The following is a 21,372-nucleotide window of genomic DNA, read 5'->3' on the forward strand; positions in this document are numbered from 1 at the left end:
AGTGTTGGGGCATGATCTGTCAATACTACCTACAGTGCAGGGAAGAGGAAAGCTCATTTGTGACCAGCTATTTTCAAAAGATGCTAATAATGGTTTGTATCGTCATCGTAAACATTCTCATATCTGCTGGTAAAATGGCACCAGGCCATCACGCAAAATTACAGAAACCCAGGCGGTCTTAAGATAACTGGAACATTCCCTGTTTTACCTAGTTTACATGGCACCAAAACCTTAAAAACACTTGCTTTGCCAGGTAATGGATGGCCAAAGCTCCATATCCAATCAAACCGAAAAGATGAATGCCTCATTTATTGAAAGTTGACATTATAATGTGAATATTAGACACTGCAACAATGACTATTGAGTAAGCCAATATCATGTTACTGCTAGGACCCAGGTAAGCTAAAGAGAGCCCTCACACACAAAAAAGGAAGACTCTGAGGATGATGAATTTCTGCATTTCTCAAAGTTGGCACAGTCTACTAGTTCTCATTTTAACCACAGTTTCCCTTGTTCTGGGTAATATCACAATTGACATTATTTTGTCCTTGACAATAAAAATGACTGAAGGAGATTGAATTTCAGTCCAGTAATGGAGGCTGCGGTTCAGATGTCCCTTAGAACATCACTTTTTTATACTGCGTCTCAAATCCATATTGAAAACCGCTGGCACCTTCCCCCGTGTCTGTTGATAGCTGTCAGTCATTGGTCGCATAAAGGTGAATGAAATAAGGTGCCACTAATCTTGGGGGGAAAACGTTAAAGGTGCTATTCAATCTTGCTACTTTGCAGTTTGTCCTTAATCTTGAAAATGTCTTTTTTTCCCCCATCACATTGCTTTGGCATTCTTGGTTATGTTTAGTGACCACTGAAGTCATAATGCGCAGGTCATGCATAAGCTACACCTGTGAAAAAACATTCTTACATTTGTGTGCTACACTGAGTCTACAAAGAAGGCCAAGAGGATGAAATGTCAGTCATGAGTTTAAGCATTTGTTAGAGAAGCTATTTCGTTGAGGTGGGAGTTACTTATGTTTTATCCAAAAAAAGTGGTATTCCAAATGAAGGGAAAAGAGCGTTGCCTTGAGATTGAATCCAGGCTGTACCTGGAAAGAGGGGGAGAGGGGTAAGAGCAGGACCCCGACGCTCAGCCTGCCGCAGGGACCCAGGAAATAAATCCAGTGCTGACTTTGCATCTCTTTAAATTCAAGTGTACTGTATGTGTCACAATGGGACAATCTCTGATGTGGAGGTTATGATGATATGTCGTGCCGTTCTTGTCCATCTCCTCCACCTCACATCGCTCTCGTCCACTTTACCTGACATGGGGGCTACATCCCAAACCTGTCTCAGGCGCTGTCGGACCCCAAAGCGCGAACACGCAAACAGACACACACACACAGAATCACACACGCACACACACACGGAAAAGCACATATACATACACGCACATGGACACACACACACACGGAAATGCACATACGCTTTCACACGAACGCACACACATGAACATAGACACACACACACACAGAAATGCACAACCGCATACACACACACACACATGGACATAGACACACACACACTGAAACGCACAACCACATACACACACACATGGACATAGACACACACACACACTGAAACGCACATACACGCCCACAAACACAAACACAAACACACACACATGGACATAGACACACATGCACATACTTGCCCACGCACACACACACACACACACAGAAACACACATACATGCCCACGCACACACACACACACACACACACAGAAACGCACATACATGCCCACGCACACACACACACACACACCCGCTTGAACACACACACACACACACACACACACACAAACACACTGAAACGCACATACACACCCACACACACACACGGACACCCACACACACGGACATACACCCGCTTGCACACATACACACACACACACACACACACACAGAAACGCACATACTGTACACGCACACACACGGACATACACCAGCTCGCACACACACACAGAAACACACATATTGTACACACACACACACACACGGACATACACCCATGCACACACACAGAAATTACAGACACATGTGGACGTGTGTATTTATCGTGCACACATCCCCATTATGCACAAACACGCATTCCCCTTTCACAATACAATGAATTGTACACATCACACGTAATATAAACAGATATGCAGAACCACGCAAAAGAGAAGACTACCATGCAGATATACACTTACTATAGACATAAAGAACAACTAAGTGAGTTCAGGCTTGACGCCCCCTTCATTACATCTTAATAAATGTGCCTTTTGATTTAATTTATTTACAATTTATCTCTTTATGTATCTATTTATTTCTATTGTGTAAAATTATTTTTTTCTGGCAATGGTTTACTATTTCAGTGTTTATGTATTTATATGTTAATTTACATGTAATTATTTAAGTAATACCTGTTTGTTTATTTACCAATATGTGCTAGATATTTATTAATCTTATTTATTGATTTTTATTTTCTTAATTTTGAGGGTTTTTTCATTTCTGTGTCGTCTTACTTTTCTGACTTTGTGCCAACGTGCTGCTTTGAGGTGTTATCTACCATGGGTTTGTATCATTAATTAAACCCCTCTATATTTTAAAGAAAGAATTGACCATGAGTTCTATTCGCTTTTTCTATTCCTGAATTTGTATGCATTTAGATACAAATGAATACAAATAACTACCTTAATGTATATGCATAATATGCATTTGTGTATATCACACATATAAAAATGAGATGTGTGCAATTTCTGTACTGTACATCCAGAGTTCTGTTTGCCAGACCACTCAAACACTGGTTTTGCTTGGGGCAGAAGAGACAGATATTGTTTGCTCCGTCTGGATTGGGAAAAGGAGCCCAGAATTCAATGAGCCAATGTCTTCACAAAAATACCAAAACAATAAAGGGCTGCCTAATTCGTCACGATTCCATGGTACAGAGCGGAAACCCTTAATGATGTTTATTGTTCTGAGAAGTAGTGCCATTTTATGACCAATTACATCACTTCTCCAAAGACACATGATACATACATAATGATGTTAACACTTTTCAGTAAGTTTCCATGAATTAGCATGAACTAATGTAGGCAACTAACTACTGAGAAGTTCCTCTGTACAGATCAGTTAATGTATTTGTACATCAATTAACGTTAACAACTACATTAGTCAATTGATATTAGAATGAAAAAGTTAATGTATTTGTTAATGGTTGACTAATTTGTCCTATGGTTTGCTAAGGTATAAATATTCATGTAACAAATATGTTAGTAGGTTGTTAACAAATGTTGTAAAGTGTGACCACACTTGACCACACAAATATGTCCAATAAAAGTCATATCATTTGTGTTTTTAGGTAAGTATAGGGGTTCCCCTAGTGGGCTCCATAATTATTGGCACCCTTGTTAAATATGCACAAAAAGTGTTGTTATTTTCCAACATGCATAAATTAGTGCGCTTTATGAATGATTTGATGGAATCAACCAAAAACAAATTGCCCCCAAAATAGGTTGCACAATTATAGTTTACCGAATAATTAAACCCATGATTTAATTATTGGTGCAAACACCCCTGGCAAACATGTCAGCCATGAGTCTTTTCCTATAATTTGTGATAATGTTTGAGAAGACATTTAGAAGACTGAGATGGCCATTGCAGAACATGGTTGTTGTTTTTACTTAACCATTCCTGAGTGGATTTTGATGTATGCTTGGATCTACCTAGAACTCAATAAGACTCAGCTTCCTAGCAGTGGAAACCAGATTTTCTGCCAAGATTCCCTAGTGAATTCATTGTACTGTTGATCTTAAATAGTGGTCCTGGACCACTGGCAGCAAAACATCTCCAAAACAGCAATGCCCCACCTCCATATTTGAGTAAGTATGAGGTGCTTCTCTTTGTATGCCTTCCCATTTTGCTGCTGATGTCGATGGTGTGTAGGCCAAAACATTCCATTTTCGTCTCATCTGACCATAGCACTGTCATGTCCCATGCCCCACACTCTAGTTCCTGATTTCCCTGATTTTCCATATTCTGTTTTATGTCCTGTGCCCCTACTTCGTAGTTTGTTTCCCTGTTCATCTGTTTCTATGTATTTTCTAGTTCCATTCCATATTTAGAATTTACCCTATTCCTTACCACGCCGCCCGCACCTGATATATGTTCCCTTGTGTTTCATTGGACACCAAAATCCCATTGTGTTTCGTTACCTGTGTACTTGAACCTGCCTGTGTGTTTGTCCTGTGCCAGATGGTCTTGTGTCTTGCCTTCGTGCTCTGCTATCTCACGTCTTCCTGTCCTTTTACTTGCCCACTCCTTTTCTGTTCCTGTCAGCCAGCCTGCTCCTGTTCCCTGCCGCTCCTCTGCCCAGCCCATCGTCCCTCATCCTTCTCCTCCAAGCTCCATCCCCGTTCCTGCCTGCACCATTGGACTGACTTCCTGGTTTTGACCTTCGCCTGCCCAGTCACCATGTTCTGCCTGTTCTGTTACTGTTTGATTCCTTTTTCTCAGTCTGCGTTTGGTTCCAGTATTCTGTTCCATGAAAAGCACTCTCTTCCAGTCATAATTCCAATGACGTTTGGCAAATTGAAGATGCTTGCTTTTGTTTATTGTGCTCAGTAAGGGCTGTCTTTGTGCCACCCTTCCAAATAATTTGCTGGTATGGAGGTTCCATTATATATATTTTATGCAATATATATTTAGACTTGCTGATCCCAAGACACAACTCATCTCAGCAATTCTTAAACTGCAATCTTTGACCTCCCTCGCCATCTTTCTGACTGTCCGTGCGGATAGTATGCACTTGTGCTCAGTGAGTGTATAGTATTTTCAGTCTACTAAAAACGTATCCAGTCACACTGAATAAAAAAAAAAAAAACACATTTCATTTTTATCTAGGCAAATGTAGCCTTGATTGCACCTGCTTAGTAGCTATTGAATTTCCCAGACTGAGATACCACTATCAAAAGGAACTTTTTTAAAGTGTTCATAGAGTATTTAAGGTGAAGTTTCCCGGCGCCGGAGCTGTCTCCGCGCAAAATGAGGGGGTTGATCGCCGCGTTGCTTCTGTGGGCCGCGTGGCTGGAGGGCCTGAACGCTCAGTGCCCGGAGCCCGAGCTACTGAAAGACGCGAACAACACGAAGCTGTGCGCCCGCTTGTTCGAGTCCAGCCACTATTACAACGAACAGAGTTGCGGGGGGAGGTCTCTGGACGTCTACCCGGGCGACGACGCCCCCGAACTCAAGTTCGTCTGGAACAACCGCATCTCCTCCCTGGTGGTGTCCCGGCAGTGCAGCCTCACCGTGTGGTCGCGCACCAAGAAGCAGGGCAAGAAGAAGAAGTTTAGCACGGGCATCCAGTACCGCCTGAAAGACGTCGACCAGGGTCTGTTCGGAGACTGGGACAACGACATCTCTGGCTACTTCTGCGAGTGCTAGCCGCTGGAAAAAAAACAGCGCGAGGTGAACATAGGACCGGGAAAGAGAGGATTGCGAGGAAGAAGAGAACAGTGACTGCTCACTGGAAAGCTATGCTGTCCCAGGAAAGAAAGGCACAATGAAATATGAATCACATTAAATGCCTGCAACCAATAAACATTTCTTTAAAGCCTAACCTTAAATTGTGGTGTTCAGTTTGTTTTCATGCGTAAAGAAAATTCTATATATTTTCGATATCATTATATTCTATTACTTTCATGAATAAAGTAAACATTTTCGATATATATTATATATACTGTTCATGTTTGGGTTCAGTTCCATTCGGTCAGTTCAAGGAATTCACTGAAATTCAGTTAATTCACTGAAAATGTCCATTGCCTAATATTAATGAGAATTTCTTTTTAAATAAAATAACTGCTTTTCAGTTAATTTCCTGAACTGACTGAATTGGAATTAATAATTTCCTGGAAGACCAGAAAGTAGAGCTGAAACCATGTTTTACACCCTTTTATCTGTTTATCCTGTTTGAAAATGGGAAAACAAGACAGACATGGTACTTACTCTCCCTAGGGGTTGCCAACTGGTGAGATAATTCACCTCAAAATTAGTGGATGCTGTTGTAATTGTGTACACTGAACATGGCAATACCTCTAGTGGCCACACGATGGAGGTATTTGCACATTCATTCATCATCACTGTAGTTCACTGCACCTGTAGTAAATACTAACCACAAGCATATACACCAGACAACGTAGTTCACAGACAGACTATATTCATACTGTGCATCTTCTTGAAATCAGTACCTGGGGTCCTGTCTGGAGGGGAGGCTACTTACATCAGGTCCTGTCCATAGCTGTTTTGCTATTACAGACACCTTATCCTGGATTCAAAATGTTATACTTAAACCTTTAAACTTACTTAAACAATGGTAACCAACGCTGTTTCTGGAGATCTACCATCCTTTTGGTTATCATTTCAACCCTAATTTGGCACACCTGACTCTACTAATTAGAAACTCAACAAGATCTCAGGCTGTTGAATGATGTGAGCTTTGTTAGGGTTAGAGTAACACAACAACACGAGTTATAACAACTTACCAGTAAATGTAAAGTTTTGCATACATAACTATATAGAGGAAATGCCACTGCCAAAATATCAAAATACAAATATCTAAAAGTTATTGAGAATATCGGCCAGCAGTATTCAATGATGTTGAAAGTCCTTTTAAAAAAGATTCAGTTAGATAGGTCTTCAGAAAAATATTAAATATTTAAATAAACTTCTATAATATAAATATAGAAAATGTTAAAATGTCAAATTATTATCAATAAAAGCAACAAAAATCAGAAGCTTTCATAATTCTGAACCTTTCATCATTGATTAATTACAGGGTGACACGGTGATGCAGGGGGTCACACTGTTGCCTCACAGCAAGACAGTCCTGTGTGTATGTGTATGTGTGTGTGTGAATGGTGTGTGTGTGTGTGTGTGTGTGTGTGTGTGAATGGTGTGTGTATGTGTATGTGTGTGTGTGAATGGTGTGTGTGTGTGTGTGTGTGTGTGTGAATGGTGTGTGTATGTGTATGTGTGTGTGTGAATGGTGTGTGTGTGTGTATGTGTGTGTGTGTGAATGGTGTGTGTATGTGTGCGTGTGAATGGTGTGTGTGTGTGTGTGTGCCCTGCGATGGATTGCACTGCGCCCACCCTTTCACAGCCCGAACAGCCGTTGGCAGTTGGCTGGTTTGAGCAGCTGCCTGGTTGGAGCTGGGCAGAGATGTTCAGCACACAGTTGCGTAAGCGCGGGTGAGGTCAGAGCGTCTGACAGATGCGGACATTCACACACCCCCTCGCCTTGAACAGCCGCCACGACGGACTGGACGTTTCACACGGCCTTACCAACCATCTCGCCTCGCCAAACCGCCACCCGTCGCCAAACTGCCACCCGTCTCCGCCTTCAAATGGATGAATGGAGCCGGCTGGGAAATCTCAATACTTACACACGCAGCACAGCACCAGAACATAAAGATATCGTGACACACCTACACAGAGAAACTCATACACAAGCCAACATTACATACCCAAGTCAACATTGCAGCATGCTTACTCACACATATGCTTGCCCGGCCTGACACTGTACACACTCTACAACAATTGTGGTCTGATAAAGCAGCTTCCTCCATGCTTCTCTGTGCCTACTGTGTGGTAAAGGTGCAGATCTAAGACTGGGGACGGAGAGCCATCTTAAAGGTGTAGTGCTGACAAATTAATTAATTTAATGAAGAATGAATACATACCTTCTTGCTTTGGAGTGCATCCAGAAACCAGCAGGGATTAAGGATAGTTTTGATTCAGGTCAGCAGGTTTCACTTCTAAATTAATTTGACATTAAAGTATCCTGGATCAGTTTATGCCCTCAAAATATAGGCCTATAAGGGAATGCTGATCCTGGATTCAACCCTTAGGACATTAGTAGAAAACAGAGGTGGAAAATCCAGGTTCAGAAAGTCCAATCACCTGGATTTATTAATTAGCACAATTCTTCAGCCAGGAGGTAGAAATAATGAGTAAAATCATCTGGTTAAGAAATGCATGGCAGGACTTTAACTTTCTGACCCCTGGACTTTCCACCTCTGGTAAAGTTCCTGCATACTACTCCCAGTATATATTCAGAAAACAATTCCTCTTCTATATGACTGTAGGTGTTGCTTTGGAACATGTTGTTTGCTTTGTTAAAATGTTTGGCCAGAATATGTGCAGTCATAAGGCCAAAACGGGTGATAAGCTCTTTATCTGCGCCGAGGTCAGCCACTGTTGCCCAGCAAACAGACATACCTCACTCTCAGGCCTGTAATGTGTTGCTTCTGTAGCCCAGCAAACAGGCATATCTCACTCTCAGGCCTGTAATGTGTTGCTTCTGTAGCCCAGCAAACAGACATACCTCACTCTCAGGCCTGTAATGTGTTGCTTCTGTAGCCCAGCAAACAGACATATCTCACTCTCAGGCCTGTAATGTGTTGCTTCTGTAGCCCAGCAAACAGACATACCTCACTCTCAGGCCTGTAATGTGTTGCTTCTGTAGCCCAGCAAACAGACATACCTCACTCTCAGGCCTGTAATGTGTTGCTTCTGTAGCCCAGCAAACAGACATACCTCACTCTCAGGCCTGTAATGTGTTGCTTCTGTAGCCCAGCAAACAGACATACCTCACTCTCAGGCCTGTAATGTGTTGCTTCTGTAGCCCAGCAAACAGACATACCTCACTCTCAGGCCTGTAGTGTGTCCTATTCTATGACAATAGAATAGGAGGCTAGGCTCTCTTTGGATTTCAGGACCAAACATGGGTCAGCAGACTTGATTGATTGATTGATCAATCAATCAATAAATCAATCCCTGTTTCTGTAAAAGCAGCCTATTGACTAGAGTAGTTTTAAGGCCAGAGCTTAAGAATCCCCTGACTCAATTCAAGTATACAAGCATAGGCAGGCTGGAAAAGAACATTTTGAATCTGATTTAAAGACCAAAAATGCTTTAGATCCTCTTACATTCATTACAAGTGGAGTTTGTATGTTCTCCTCCTGTCCATGTGGGTTTCCTTCTGAGTATATAAATACGGAGTATATAATACAGGTGCAATAACACCTGCTATGGGGTGCTCCCCGCTCATTGGCCCACAGAGGCCTACTAATGGTTTAGATTGTATCTGACTGGTAATAGCTGCAGCACTCATTCCATCCAAACTTTCATAAAACTACACAGAATCGGTTCTAGGCCAGTTGCATAGGGCACCATCCACCTGGGGGGTCACCAAACTAAGGAAACGTTGCGACAAAAAAAATGTCTGCGAAATCTCTGGGAACATAATACATTAAATAAAATGTTAATCATAAATATTTATTATTTTCTTAAACGTAGTATGCTTGCATAGTGCAATACAGCTACAGATTACCCGAGTAGATTGTAGTAGATAAGCCTATTCGCGATCATGTACTGCGGCGCAACAAGGCAGATGCAAGATTATTATTAGTAGTAGTAGTTGTATCAACACAAAATGATCTTTAGTAAAGGGGTTGTACGTTACAACTGTGTGAACTGTATCACCTGACCGCTATTTGTTACGTAACTGTATTATTTACATTCATAGTTCGTTACGTATGGCCCTGTAAGATGTGAAAACTCAGTGAAGGGCCCACCTGCTATAAGAACATAAGGTCAAAGTTATCAGCGGACGTATATCGTTTGACAACATACATAACAACCGCAGGCTTTCTTTATCCTGGGCTGAGGGGAATATTTAAGTGAGAGCATCCACCGAAGACGTCCACACGCAGGAACGTTTGCGCAAACATGAAGGTGGTCGCTGCTTTGCTCGTATTCGCGCTGTCCATCGCGGACCTTCACGCTCAATGTCCTGACCCGGGATTCTTGACGGATGCTGCTGGCACAAAAGTGTGCGCTCGCATGTTCGAAGACAGCCACTACTACTATGAGCAGAGTTGTAAAGGAGACTACCTTGACACTTACGCCGGCGACGACTACCCTTTTATGCCGAAAGGCTGGAGCAACCGAATCTCCTCACTGGTCGTGTCTAAGTTCTGCAGTCTCACCGTGTGGGAACGTAGTAGGAAGGAGGGGAACAGGCGCAAATTTACTTCGGGCATACAGTACCGCCTGAAAGACGTCGGTCAGGGTCTGCTCAGCGATTGGGACAATGACATCTCTGCATACTACTGCGAGTGCTAACAGTCGAGGGGTTGCACGAGACGAGGATACGCTGGAAAGAGACACCTTGCGTCCTTGCAGGACACCTTGCTTCCATCTCGTCGTCGTGTGCTGGAGAGTTACATTAAAATTTAACGCACTAATCCATTTGAACGGCTTTCTTCATTTGTCACCATAGTCTTAATGTAGTCATGTTGGGGCCTGTAAATTATATTAAGAAGAAAAATATGATTGAACCGAAAAGCAGGGCACGGGCTTATTAAATACTGGGTTGCTGAATGCTTGAACATCTGAGAAATAGTTGATTGTACCACTTTGGGTTGGATACTCAAATGCCCTGTGCAGTTTATCTTAATTTCAAAAGATATACACAATTATAACAGACTGTAAGAATCTCAATGAACCACAGGATTTCGCCACAGCAATTAACCCATAGGTAGTTCCTCTAGCGCACCGTAAATGGTAATTAACACGACCGCAGCGGGTATCTTTCTATTTTATGTGTTCAGCAGCAGTCCCAGGCGAGTGATTAATTATTCATGATTGCCAATGGCATCATTAACACGTTTCCCTGTGAAGCCAGGCCTGCTGCTAGGCTGCAGTGGCTCGACTGATGTCTGCCGCGTGAAAGCCTCCAGTAATTTAGTTCAGTTTTTACAGACACGGTTATGTCTTCCCCGTGCTGTAAAAAAAAACCTCTCTGCAGTATTTTCAGACACTGCAGTCACCATTGTATTCGCCAGACTTGAACGTGGAAGCACGCCTTAAAAGATTGATAAGAAATTTCATGAACAACGCCCATAGGCTTCAAAGATGTATTAACCAGATGTAAAGATGCCAGATGTATTAACGACTCTATGCCAATTTATGAATGAGCATTTTTATGGAATTTAACTGTGATTAGACAACTGAGTGCATTGGCCACATGTGATATGACCACCTACCAGCTGTGTTACTCATTCTTAAGGCTTATTGCTATGTGTGCCTACATACACTCAGTGAGCAATTTATTAGGTATTTATTAGGCTTATTCTTCTCAAGTCTTGTGCTGCTGTAGCCTATCCACTTAGAGGTTTGATGCCTTGTGTGTTCAGAGATGCTCTTCTGCATACCACTCTTGTAATGTGTGGTTATTTGCATTACTGTCACCTTCCTGTCATCTTTGACCAGTCTGACCTCCCTTAATAACAACAACAAAACTCGGTCTTTATTTGGATTTGAGGGCCAGAGACTTCGAGACTTTAAAATTTCAGCTAAAAGCAAAAGTGTCTGCTATTAACTGCCTGCCACAGGGCAGGGATTGCCAAACAATAATAATTCAACACATGTTTATGTTGTCCTCAATGCATGTCAGACACAGGCCCATAGCGTGTGCCGTATGACATTATTTAACAACTACATTGAGAAAGGGCTCCTAAAAGAAATCTGCAAGCTTCTGCAACACATTAATGGTGTTGTCGTGTTTGATTTATTTGGATGCAAAACAAACATTAGCCTACTAAGTAAATTTAACACACTCCTTTTTAGTAGACTGTAGAAACCTTGATTGTATGCCAAGCAGGTGTCTAACTCCCATACAAAATCGCCAGTATCGTTTTAATCGCGTATATATACTGCTTTTAAGGCAGATTTCGGGGGCATTGAGTGTTCACACAAACAAGATCAAAATGAGGGCGTTGATCGCTGTGGTGCTTCTGTGCGCGCTCCGCCTCCCGGGCCTCAGAAGTCAATGCCCCAACCCAGGCTCCTTAAAAGACCCCCAAGGCACGAAGCTATGCGCTCGCATGTTCACAGACAGCCACGAGAACAGTACTCTGAGCTGTGTGGGCGAGCAGATGAACATCTATCCCCAAGACGACTACCCGATGCTTCCGCGCAGTTGGAACGACCGCATTTCCTCCATGGTGGTGTCCCGGTTCTGCAGTCTCACAGTTTGGTCGCGTACGAAGAAGGAAGGGAAACGGCGGAAATTCCGGGCGGGGGTCCAGCACCGACTGAGGGACGTACGCATGGGGCTGTTAAGAAACTGGGATAACCAGATCTCCGCGTTTTTTTGCGAGTGCTAGCTTCTGCCAGACTCAGCGCACCGATGGAAGAAACGTCCAGAACGAAGAGGATACTCGTGATTTGCGTGAAGAATTAAATAAATGAGTATGTGACAAAAGCACGCTGTGTGATGGAAATGGCAAATCTTTCATGTCTGGAAACTGAACGTCTGGTTAAATAAAACTTCATTAAGTAGATTATTGCTGATGAAAATACAGTTGCGTGTTTTATGTCCGTTTTTTATAAACTTGAACAATGCGCTATTTTTCATGAAATGTTTTGGGTGCAGACTACTGAAATTCAGGTTTACAGTACCAACATACGTCTGGCACCCGCTGTAAGAAATCCGTTTATGGCCGCTATTCAGCCCTATATTACTACATCATACACGATTAATTATTGAAGAATGTCAGAGCGTTTCTGTTCTGTATAACCTACCCAAAGGCAATTATTAAGTTCTTCAATTGGGTTAGTCCACTGTGAATGCTATACTTTGATACAGTATGTGATACCTCGAAGATGTATTACTTTGAGCAAAGACTTCAAATAGATTGTTGTGTATGAACATTAATATGATACAGCAATAAAATTAAATACTGTTAGGAACTGGTATCAGAATGAGGAAACAAATCCAGTTTTAATTAAAACACTTTCATTAAAATTTTAAGCACCAAGCCCAGATCTGGCCACGCCCCTTTCTGCTCTGTGTCTACAGAGATTCCTCGTTTCGCAGTTGTCACCTGTTAAAATTTCCATCTGATCTACTTGGATTTTCCTTCCGGCTTAAACGACGCAATCTGCAGTAAGCGTGTATGCATACTGCCAGACAGGACCATGTCACATGACTGCGTGAAGACCATTTCCGTCAATGTGGAATATAGGCTATTATCAGAAGGCTCGTTTCAGGTTTATAATCTTTAAAGCGATTATTTCAAGATGTCCATGCTCATGTCATTCTCACTTTCAGGTTCATGTCATTCTCAGTTAAGTTAACTGGTCAAATATGGTGTGTCCCCCCTCCCGCAATACAAAACATTTCTGAAGGAAGTATTTAATGATAAAGCTTGTAATTCCTCAAGCACATTCAACAAGTGACATAAAGTAATCATAAACAACACGTAATTACCGTTTAATATTGAATGTCTGGGCTTTTATTGTGGGGACCCCGTACAGACGCAGTCTTCCGGGTGTGAGTGACAGAGATGAGGTTGTCCTGTAAGATAATGGCGATATCATTCGTCTGTCTGTCTCCCCTCCCCGCTGTGCCTTTGGACCAATAAACAGCCAGCAGCATCGACTAATGAGGCGCTTGGCATTAAGCCACCCGCGAGCACCCTCCCTGCCCCCTGCAGACCCTGAACTTAAAGCTTGTGATTGGGAGGACTGGGGGGGATGAGCGAGAGAGGGAGAGAAGGAGAGGGAGAGACAGAGAGAGAGAGAGAGAGAGAGAGAGAGAGGGAGAGAAGGAGAGAGAGGGGGAGAGAAGGGGAGAGAGGGGGGAGCGAGAACACGGTGGGAGAGCAGGGTGTATATGTCAGAGAGAGAGACATACGTTTCGCTGAATGGATGGCTTCTATCACATGGAGGTGCTATCAGTGTGTAGTGTGCCCAGATGCCTGATATTTTATTACCCCCAAAATATTTCTCAAAATGCTCAATCTTCAGTTGATTCTCATATAAAATTTCAAGGCTTTTCCCCAGAAACCTCCTTTTTTTAAAAACACCATCTATCATTATCTACAATACATTTGATGGGTAATCTCTATCTGTTGACCTTAAAGTCATTGTCAAATTTTACAGTGCAAAAACATCTTGTACCATTTCACATAAAATCATTTATGTCCTGTAATTTCTCAAAATGAAAGTTGATGTGTTAACAGAAACCTGAATGCTCCAGACCAAACGGTCAAAGTCTCTGCCTTCATATGTAGGGTAGTACTTCCTGATGATGAATTCTGTGCAGGTGAGTAACACCTTTCTATAATTACCTGATATGGAAGCAGTCAGGTTGCACCTTTTACACACATTGGGTTCTGCATGTTGGCATGGCATAGTTTCAATTTAATGAATAATAACAGAGGCAAATTTGTGTGATATGAGTCAGATTTATCTACTGTTAGACATGACTTGGTGATGACTGCATGAGATATGTCCCAATACTGTATGTAAAACCCTATAAATAAAGAAGCTCTAATTCATTTCTGACATCACTGTAGGTATATTTTAATAACCAATTCTGAACAATATTTAAAAAAAATTTTTTTTTTCATTTTAATGTACAGTTTTGCATTCATAATGGTTTTTGTTGAAAACTGTGATAGATCTGCAGGAATATTTTACATTTTACTGGCATATAAATATCAAGTTAAACTATTTAAAATTCCAAATTAGAAGTCTGATATAGAGGTAGAGGCACTGGTGCATTGGTTGCTTTGATGAAAGACGTAAAATATCAATTTTTACCTTGAGTGAAATAAGCAGCCATGTTGGCCTTACCTACCTCATGTCAGTGTCATCATGGTACTGTGGCTCCAAATTCCTAATTTCAAGATTTGCCAATGGGGTAGGACCTTCACATGACAAGCAAAATGTAACTTAAAGGTACAGTAGGTATTTTCGGACTTCTAAAGCTCAAAAGAGGAATTGCAGCAACAAACACCCTGAAACCACCACACTATTTATCCCTCCCCCTTCTCTGTGAACCCCAGCGCCATTGGCTGTGGCAATTAGAACTAATTTTCAACCAATGAGCTTGAATTATTGTACAGCTATACAATGTTTTGGTCCCGAGAAGGTTGCATCAACTGTATATTTTGAAACCAGAATCTAAGGACTATAAACATAGGCAGTGAGCCTTTTTCAATGATTTACAATGGTCTTGTAACAATATTTTAACACAAAAATCTTACATATTGTACCTTTAAAACAAGCTAATATTTTCTACTTGAGAAGAGAGAGAAAAAAGATTTGAAGTCTCATGACAAGACTAAAACATTTGATAAGACAGAACTTTTTGCAGTGTGGACACTCTAAGCCTCATGAACAACATGACAGTTGCTCTTGTCTATTAAATGAAAGTTGAATTAAGCACAAGCGGCAACTCTGTTGGTACACAGCAGATTATTCCCATAATGGTTTGTTCAGGGCCTGGGTGATGCACTCCATGGGAGAAGCTTGCATTTCCACGCCACTGAAGGAAGCTTCCAAACTGGGGGGGGGGGGGCAGGAGCAGCTCCTCCACTAATTGAGAAGAGGAGGCGACCTTTCCAGTCCCGCCCCCGCCCCTGTCCGCTCCCCCGCCCTCCCTGTTCTCTACCTGCGTCTCCATCGGGGGCTCAGGGCCAGTGAAGCGCAGGAGCGGAGAGTGCAGACGTCAGCTCCCCACCTCCATCCTCAGGACCACCAGGCAGACCGCAGGACACCTCTACTCCGGGGTGAGTGATCCACTCTCAGTGACTCGCAAACGCCTCTGCGCCGGGCTACCTTTGGGCCACTTTGCATTGAGATGAGGACTCGTCGGAACCTTGTGAGTGTCAGTTATGCGTATCAGTCTGTTTTGATTATCATAAGCAGGGTAATGAAATGTGCATCGCAATTAGCTAAAACAATTATATGTTTACTCCTTGACTCAGTGAATATGTGGAATTAGTGATTTCATCAGTGGTAAACTTTGTGTTGAAAATAGTGTCAATAGGCAGCCAGGTGGAAGCAGATTCAATGCCCTTAAATGTTTCTAAGAAATATTTCAGCTCTTTTTTTATAAACTGACTGGTCAGTCCTGAGGCAGTATGATACCACAAAAAACAGCGATCACGCTGCTCTTCCCATTTGACCTGCGGCTTTTCACTGCAAAAACAAAAAAGCAAGTTCATCTGAAATATTTTTGTCTTATATTTTTACTTTAAATCTTGCTCAAATGACAATTTTTGTTAAATAAGACAAAAATATTCCCAATTAGGTGAGACAGTTTGGCTTGTTTCAAGAGTGGCCAATGGGGTAAGAAAATTCCATGTGTCAAACAGTATCGTAAAACAAGCTAATATTCTTTACTTGAGAGAGAGAGTCTCATATGGCTCATAAGACTAAAACACTTATTAATACAGAATTTGTTTTGCAGTGGTCTGTATGCACAGTCGTTCGAGAGGTCAGACCAATATGAAGGATGAGGGGCAGTAGAATACAGACAGAACTCTCCTCACACCCTCCCTGAGATATAGACAGACCCAAGAACCCCCCCGCCTTCCACTGCCTCACCCTGCTGTGACCCTCCTGTGGGGAGATGCCATCATTAGCCTCCCTCTGCTAACCCACAGGAGACCCACTCCTCCCTGTGACAATATTCTTTCAACTGGGAGAGCAGAGGCTAGAGAACCGCACCAGCAGACTACTGTTTGTACCCTGCGTGTCAGAATAAAACGAAATAAAAGTATAATAAAAGTAATAAAAGTGCTAAATATACATAGAGGTGACCGGTTACACTGCATAGGAAAGGAAAATGTCCAATGGGATTTCAATTCAGGACGTTAACGGAGCTGTAATTAATTAATTGAAAAATGGCTGTAATTATGTATGATCATGGTTAATTAATGGCACACAGGAGGTCCGTGTGCAATTAAAGTTAAGGACTGTTATAGGCTGCACAGTCAGAGCCAAAAGAGGAAGGAGGCTTATTGAGAGGAGGGAACCCAGCTGTGGACACAAAATCAAGGATTACTACAACGCCGTAACCCTATTCTAGACAAGAAATGCAGCAAGGCATGACCAGTTTGAGAGCCTGTCTTTGGCACCTTTGCTCCGGCCTTCCAGACCACGCTGTGTAGCAAAAGATGCTAATCCACATCACGGAAGCATAATGCAGTTGTAATGGAATATAGAAAATAGAAAATGTAGCTCTGGAGAATGAGATTTCTGTAACGCTCCTGGCCACTTGTTCTCCGGCCACGTGGACGAATTCCCCGGGCAAATGAGCAGAGCTGTGCGGCGTGATGGGTGACAGGTGGATGCTGGGGTGTACTGTTGCAGTGAGGCGAGGTGTTTGTGTTACAGATTAGCCCTGCTCACCCGAGAGACCGTCCTGCTGGCATGCTCCTACATGCTCTTCTGCCCCAGAGAGGGGCACGGTGTATAGTGGAGCCAGCTGAGACCAACACCCACACTCCTACCTTTCTCCCTCTCTCTTTCTCACTCCCTCTCTCTTTCTCTCTCCCTCTCTCTTTCTCTCTCTCTCACGCACACACACCCACACTCCTACCTTTCTCCCTCTCTCTTTCTCACTCCCTCTCTCTTTCTCACTCCCTCTCTCTCACTCTCTCTTTCTCTCTCTCTCACGCACACACACCCACACTCCGACCTTTCTCCCTCTCTCTTTCTCACTCCCTCGCTCTTTCTCTCTCTCACGCACACACACCCACACTCCTACCTTTCTCCCTCTCTCTTTCTCATGCACACACACCCACACTCCTACCTTTCTCCCTCTCTCTTTCTCACTCCCTCTCTCTCCCTCTCTCTTTCTCTCTCTCTCACACACATATACCTACACTCCTACCTTTCTCCCTCTCTCTCCCTCTCTCTTTCTCTCTCCCTCTCTCTCTCACACACACCCACACTCCTACCTTTCTCCCTCTCTCTTTCTCTCTCCCTCTCTCTCCCTCCCTCCCTCTCTCTCTCATGCACACACACCCACACTCCTACCTTTCTCCCTCTCTCTTTCTCTCTCTCTCCCTCCCTCCTCACCCCCTCTCTCTTTCTCTCTCTCTCACACACACCCACACACCTTCCTTTCTCCCTCTCTCCATCCCCCCCTCTCTCCCACACACACACACACACCCACACACCTACCTTTCTCCCTCTCTCTCTCTCCCCCCTTCCTCTCTTTCTCTTTCTCACTCACATGCACATACACATACACACACACAAATGCAAACACGCCTAAGCACATATGCATGCACACACCCCACACACACATACAAAACATACAAATAGGCACACACACACATGCACGCACGCACTCACACACACATACTCAAACACGGACACACACACACACATGGCCACGTTGCTCAGCTTTCTGATGACACAAACCTGATCACACATCAACATCAACACCCCAATGCTAAGAAAGGGATTCTACCCATCCAATTTCTTCTTCTTTACAACCTTCTTTCTTTGCCCCTTTTTTCCCCAAGTTTGGCGTGTGCAGTCACAGATTTCTTCTATCAATTCAGGAGGGTGTAGGTGTGTGCTCTCCCCCAAAGCATGTGACACTCTCAGAAATAAAGTACCAAAAAATACTTGTTTCTGGGACTGAAGCCTATAGGTGCATATAATTGTACCCTTGGTCAACAATATATCACTAATGTGTATTTGTTTGCCTGGAAAATGTACTCATTTGGACCCAAATTACTGTACTTTCAGGGTATAGTATGGAAATTTGATCCTTGAAGGACAAAAATGTGCCACCATTGTCACTTTATTTCTGAGAGTGCAGGCAGTCAGACGCCCACAGACACCTCAGATGAAGACACTTCACGTGCAGCTTCACTGAGGGACTTACAGGTGCTCAACTGGCCTGCAGGGGGTGCTGTAGCGCTATGAAACGGACGATGTTAGAGTCAGTACTGCATCATCCTGCACTGGTATGGGCCAGATTTGATACCCAGCCGTGTAGCTCATTCATATGCATTACGCGTAGGGTTGGGGGAAAACACGTCACCCCCAATATTTTCTTATGAATTGGTCCCTAGACTAGCTAGTAGCTTGTGAGATTTTACATTTGACTTGGGTGGTCTAGCAGGGTGTCTGTCTCAAAGTTTCAATGAAACCTACATTTTTAAGGTGTAAGATCAGAAATATATCTTGAGAATTTTCTTAACTGAACATTCTAATGCTGATGTAGCAATCACTACTGGTAACTGAAAGCAAGTGAGTACTGGAACATTCACTTAGAATTTAGAAAAAATATGAAAACACAAAACCAGACTACTTTTCAAATTGGTTGTGGTGTTACATTATAATACAGAACCTCCATTGACACAGTATTGTACTTGGTCACTCACAACCCAAACTTTTTTGTTCGGAAACTGAAAAAAATAAATAAAGTAAAACTGTTATGTTTTCAGAATCACTTTAGAATCAGAAGCTTCAACTGTAGTTTGACGTTTTGGGGCAATAATCCTGATAAAAGGATTGCAGACAAAGCTGTGTTGTCTTTTTTCAGAGTGTAACCAGGGTGTGAGAGGCAGCAAAGATGTCCAACAACATGGCCAAGATCGCAGATGCTCGGAAGGCTGTGGAGCAGCTGAAACTGGAGGTCAACATCGACAGGATGATGGTCAGTTATGGCCCACATCCCTCACACATTATTCCACAACTGGTAGTGTTTTCCCATAAACAGTTTGGAAGGTGAATTATTTTGTGGGCAAATCTAAGCTAAGATAGAGACAGATGTTAACCCTCTGGGGGACAAAAAAACAGTAGATTATACAAGTTAGAAACATCTCACCAATCACACTTCTTTTTTTAATTATCACATTACTTTTCCTTTGTCGAGTAAAGCTACAATGTTTGGTCATTTGATCAAACCTTTGGGTAAGCAGAGGAAATAACAGACACAGTGGCAAGCTTTCAAGCAGACAAGCTTGACATTCATGAAAAAAATTGCTAGGTATAGATACCGCAATGGCCTCAAAGGGACATTTTGCATTAAGTGCTATTTCATAGTGTGTACCATAGAGGGTTAACTGAAACTAGAGACAGTGGTCTCAGGCAGTGCACAGGGTTACAGAGATGGAGGGGGGGGGAGTTTAGAGCTTATTTTACAATTTGTTTAAATTATTACATTACATAGATTACATATCCTTTAAAAACAAACCTACGGACCACACTGTGTATACACTCTCCTCCCATTCCACTTGAATTAGTTCTCTCTCCCTCTCTCTCTCTTTCTCCCCACCCTCCCTCCCTCTTTCTCTTCCTTGCTCCTCGCCTCACTCTCCCCTCTCTCTCCATCCCTCCCTCTCTCTCTGTCACTCTCTTTCCCTCCCTCCAGGTGTCTAAAGCAGCAGCAGAGCTCTTGGCGTACTGTGAGTCCCATGCTAAGGAGGACCCCCTCGTAACGCCCATGCCCTCTTCCGAAAACCCTTTCCGGGAGAAGAGGCTCTTCTGCGTCATACTTTAACCATGGAATCATTCATAATACAAGACAGATTTAACTATTTTCTTTTTTTTTAGTCCCTGAGAGCACTGCTTTCTTTGCATTTACTGTTTGCTCAGTAACCTAGTAACCTATTAGTATCCTGTAAATAAACATCTGTTGGCTTTGTATTTATTGTTTGCTTGGGAGCCTAGGAACCCATATTAATCTGTAAATAAACACCTGGAAATCAAATAAATGTTACACTGTGTCAAAGCCAGTAGCTTCAATGTAAATTATACAGGATCACCGATATGGGTTCATTTTCATACCACAATTGAAGATGTCAATGAATGAAATGAATGTATGATTGTGACTGTAAATGTTGTCAATCAAATCCAAATGTGCATAGAATAAAAGTGTATAGTAGATGACTGAAAGACTGCAATAAGACACATTATTGCACATTTGGGGCAAAGTTATTGTAGTCCAGTGCTAAAAGGCTGCCTAGCCCTTCCTCATACTTACCTGGGATTACATATTAACTTTAGCAAACAAACCCAATCAATTTGCTGCCGAACAGAGGCCTACTCATTTTAAGAATGAGTTTTTTACAATTGATTATACCCATGTCGCAATACTGAGTATGTGTTTTCAAAACCTTTAGTGCAGGTAGCACAACAGCAGCCTATGTGGACTAAACTGTGAACCATTTTTCATTGCTTTCACACAAAAGGCATTCAACGACAACATCACTTAAACACAACCACCAGTAAAACTGTGTTTATCTACAGCACATTTTGCACATGCTAACATTCTGTTTTCAAAACTGTTAAACCTGGCAGTATATTTGCGAATGTCCAAAATGTAAGTTTGACAGCCATTACTATCCATCCATCCATCCATTATCTTAACCCGCTTATCCTGAACAGGGTCGCAGGGGGGCTGGAGCCTATCCCAGCATACATTGGGCGAAAGGCAGGAATACACCCTG

At 42.6% G+C, this 21,372-nt stretch overlaps 4 protein-coding genes across 4 annotated transcripts; all 4 read left to right on the top strand.

Annotated features, from left to right (window-relative positions):
- The first annotated feature begins 5,083 nt into the window (after positions 1-5,083).
- On the top strand, positions 5,084-5,482 carry LOC133132306 (syncollin-like). The gene has a single exon (XM_061247648.1). The coding sequence runs from the start codon at positions 5,084-5,086 to the stop codon at positions 5,480-5,482; it is 399 nt and encodes a 132-aa protein (XP_061103632.1).
- A 4,344-nt stretch (positions 5,483-9,826) lies between these two features.
- LOC133132340 (syncollin-like) lies at positions 9,827-10,222 on the top strand. Its single transcript, XM_061247693.1, has one exon. The coding sequence runs from the start codon at positions 9,827-9,829 to the stop codon at positions 10,220-10,222; it is 396 nt and encodes a 131-aa protein (XP_061103677.1).
- A 1,646-nt stretch (positions 10,223-11,868) lies between these two features.
- Positions 11,869-12,267, top strand: LOC133132294 (syncollin-like). The gene has a single exon (XM_061247634.1). The coding sequence runs from the start codon at positions 11,869-11,871 to the stop codon at positions 12,265-12,267; it is 399 nt and encodes a 132-aa protein (XP_061103618.1).
- A 7,226-nt stretch (positions 12,268-19,493) lies between these two features.
- Positions 19,494-20,423, top strand: gng8 (guanine nucleotide binding protein (G protein), gamma 8). Its single transcript, XM_061249941.1, has 2 exons — positions 19,494-19,577; positions 20,295-20,423. The coding sequence occupies exons 1-2, from the start codon at positions 19,494-19,496 to the stop codon at positions 20,421-20,423; spliced, it is 213 nt and encodes a 70-aa protein (XP_061105925.1).
- The last annotated feature ends 949 nt before the right edge of the window (positions 20,424-21,372 follow it).

This window comes from Conger conger, chromosome 7 (genome assembly GCF_963514075.1).
Source record: "Conger conger chromosome 7, fConCon1.1, whole genome shotgun sequence".
Classification (NCBI taxonomy): domain Eukaryota; kingdom Metazoa; phylum Chordata; class Actinopteri; order Anguilliformes; family Congridae; genus Conger; species Conger conger.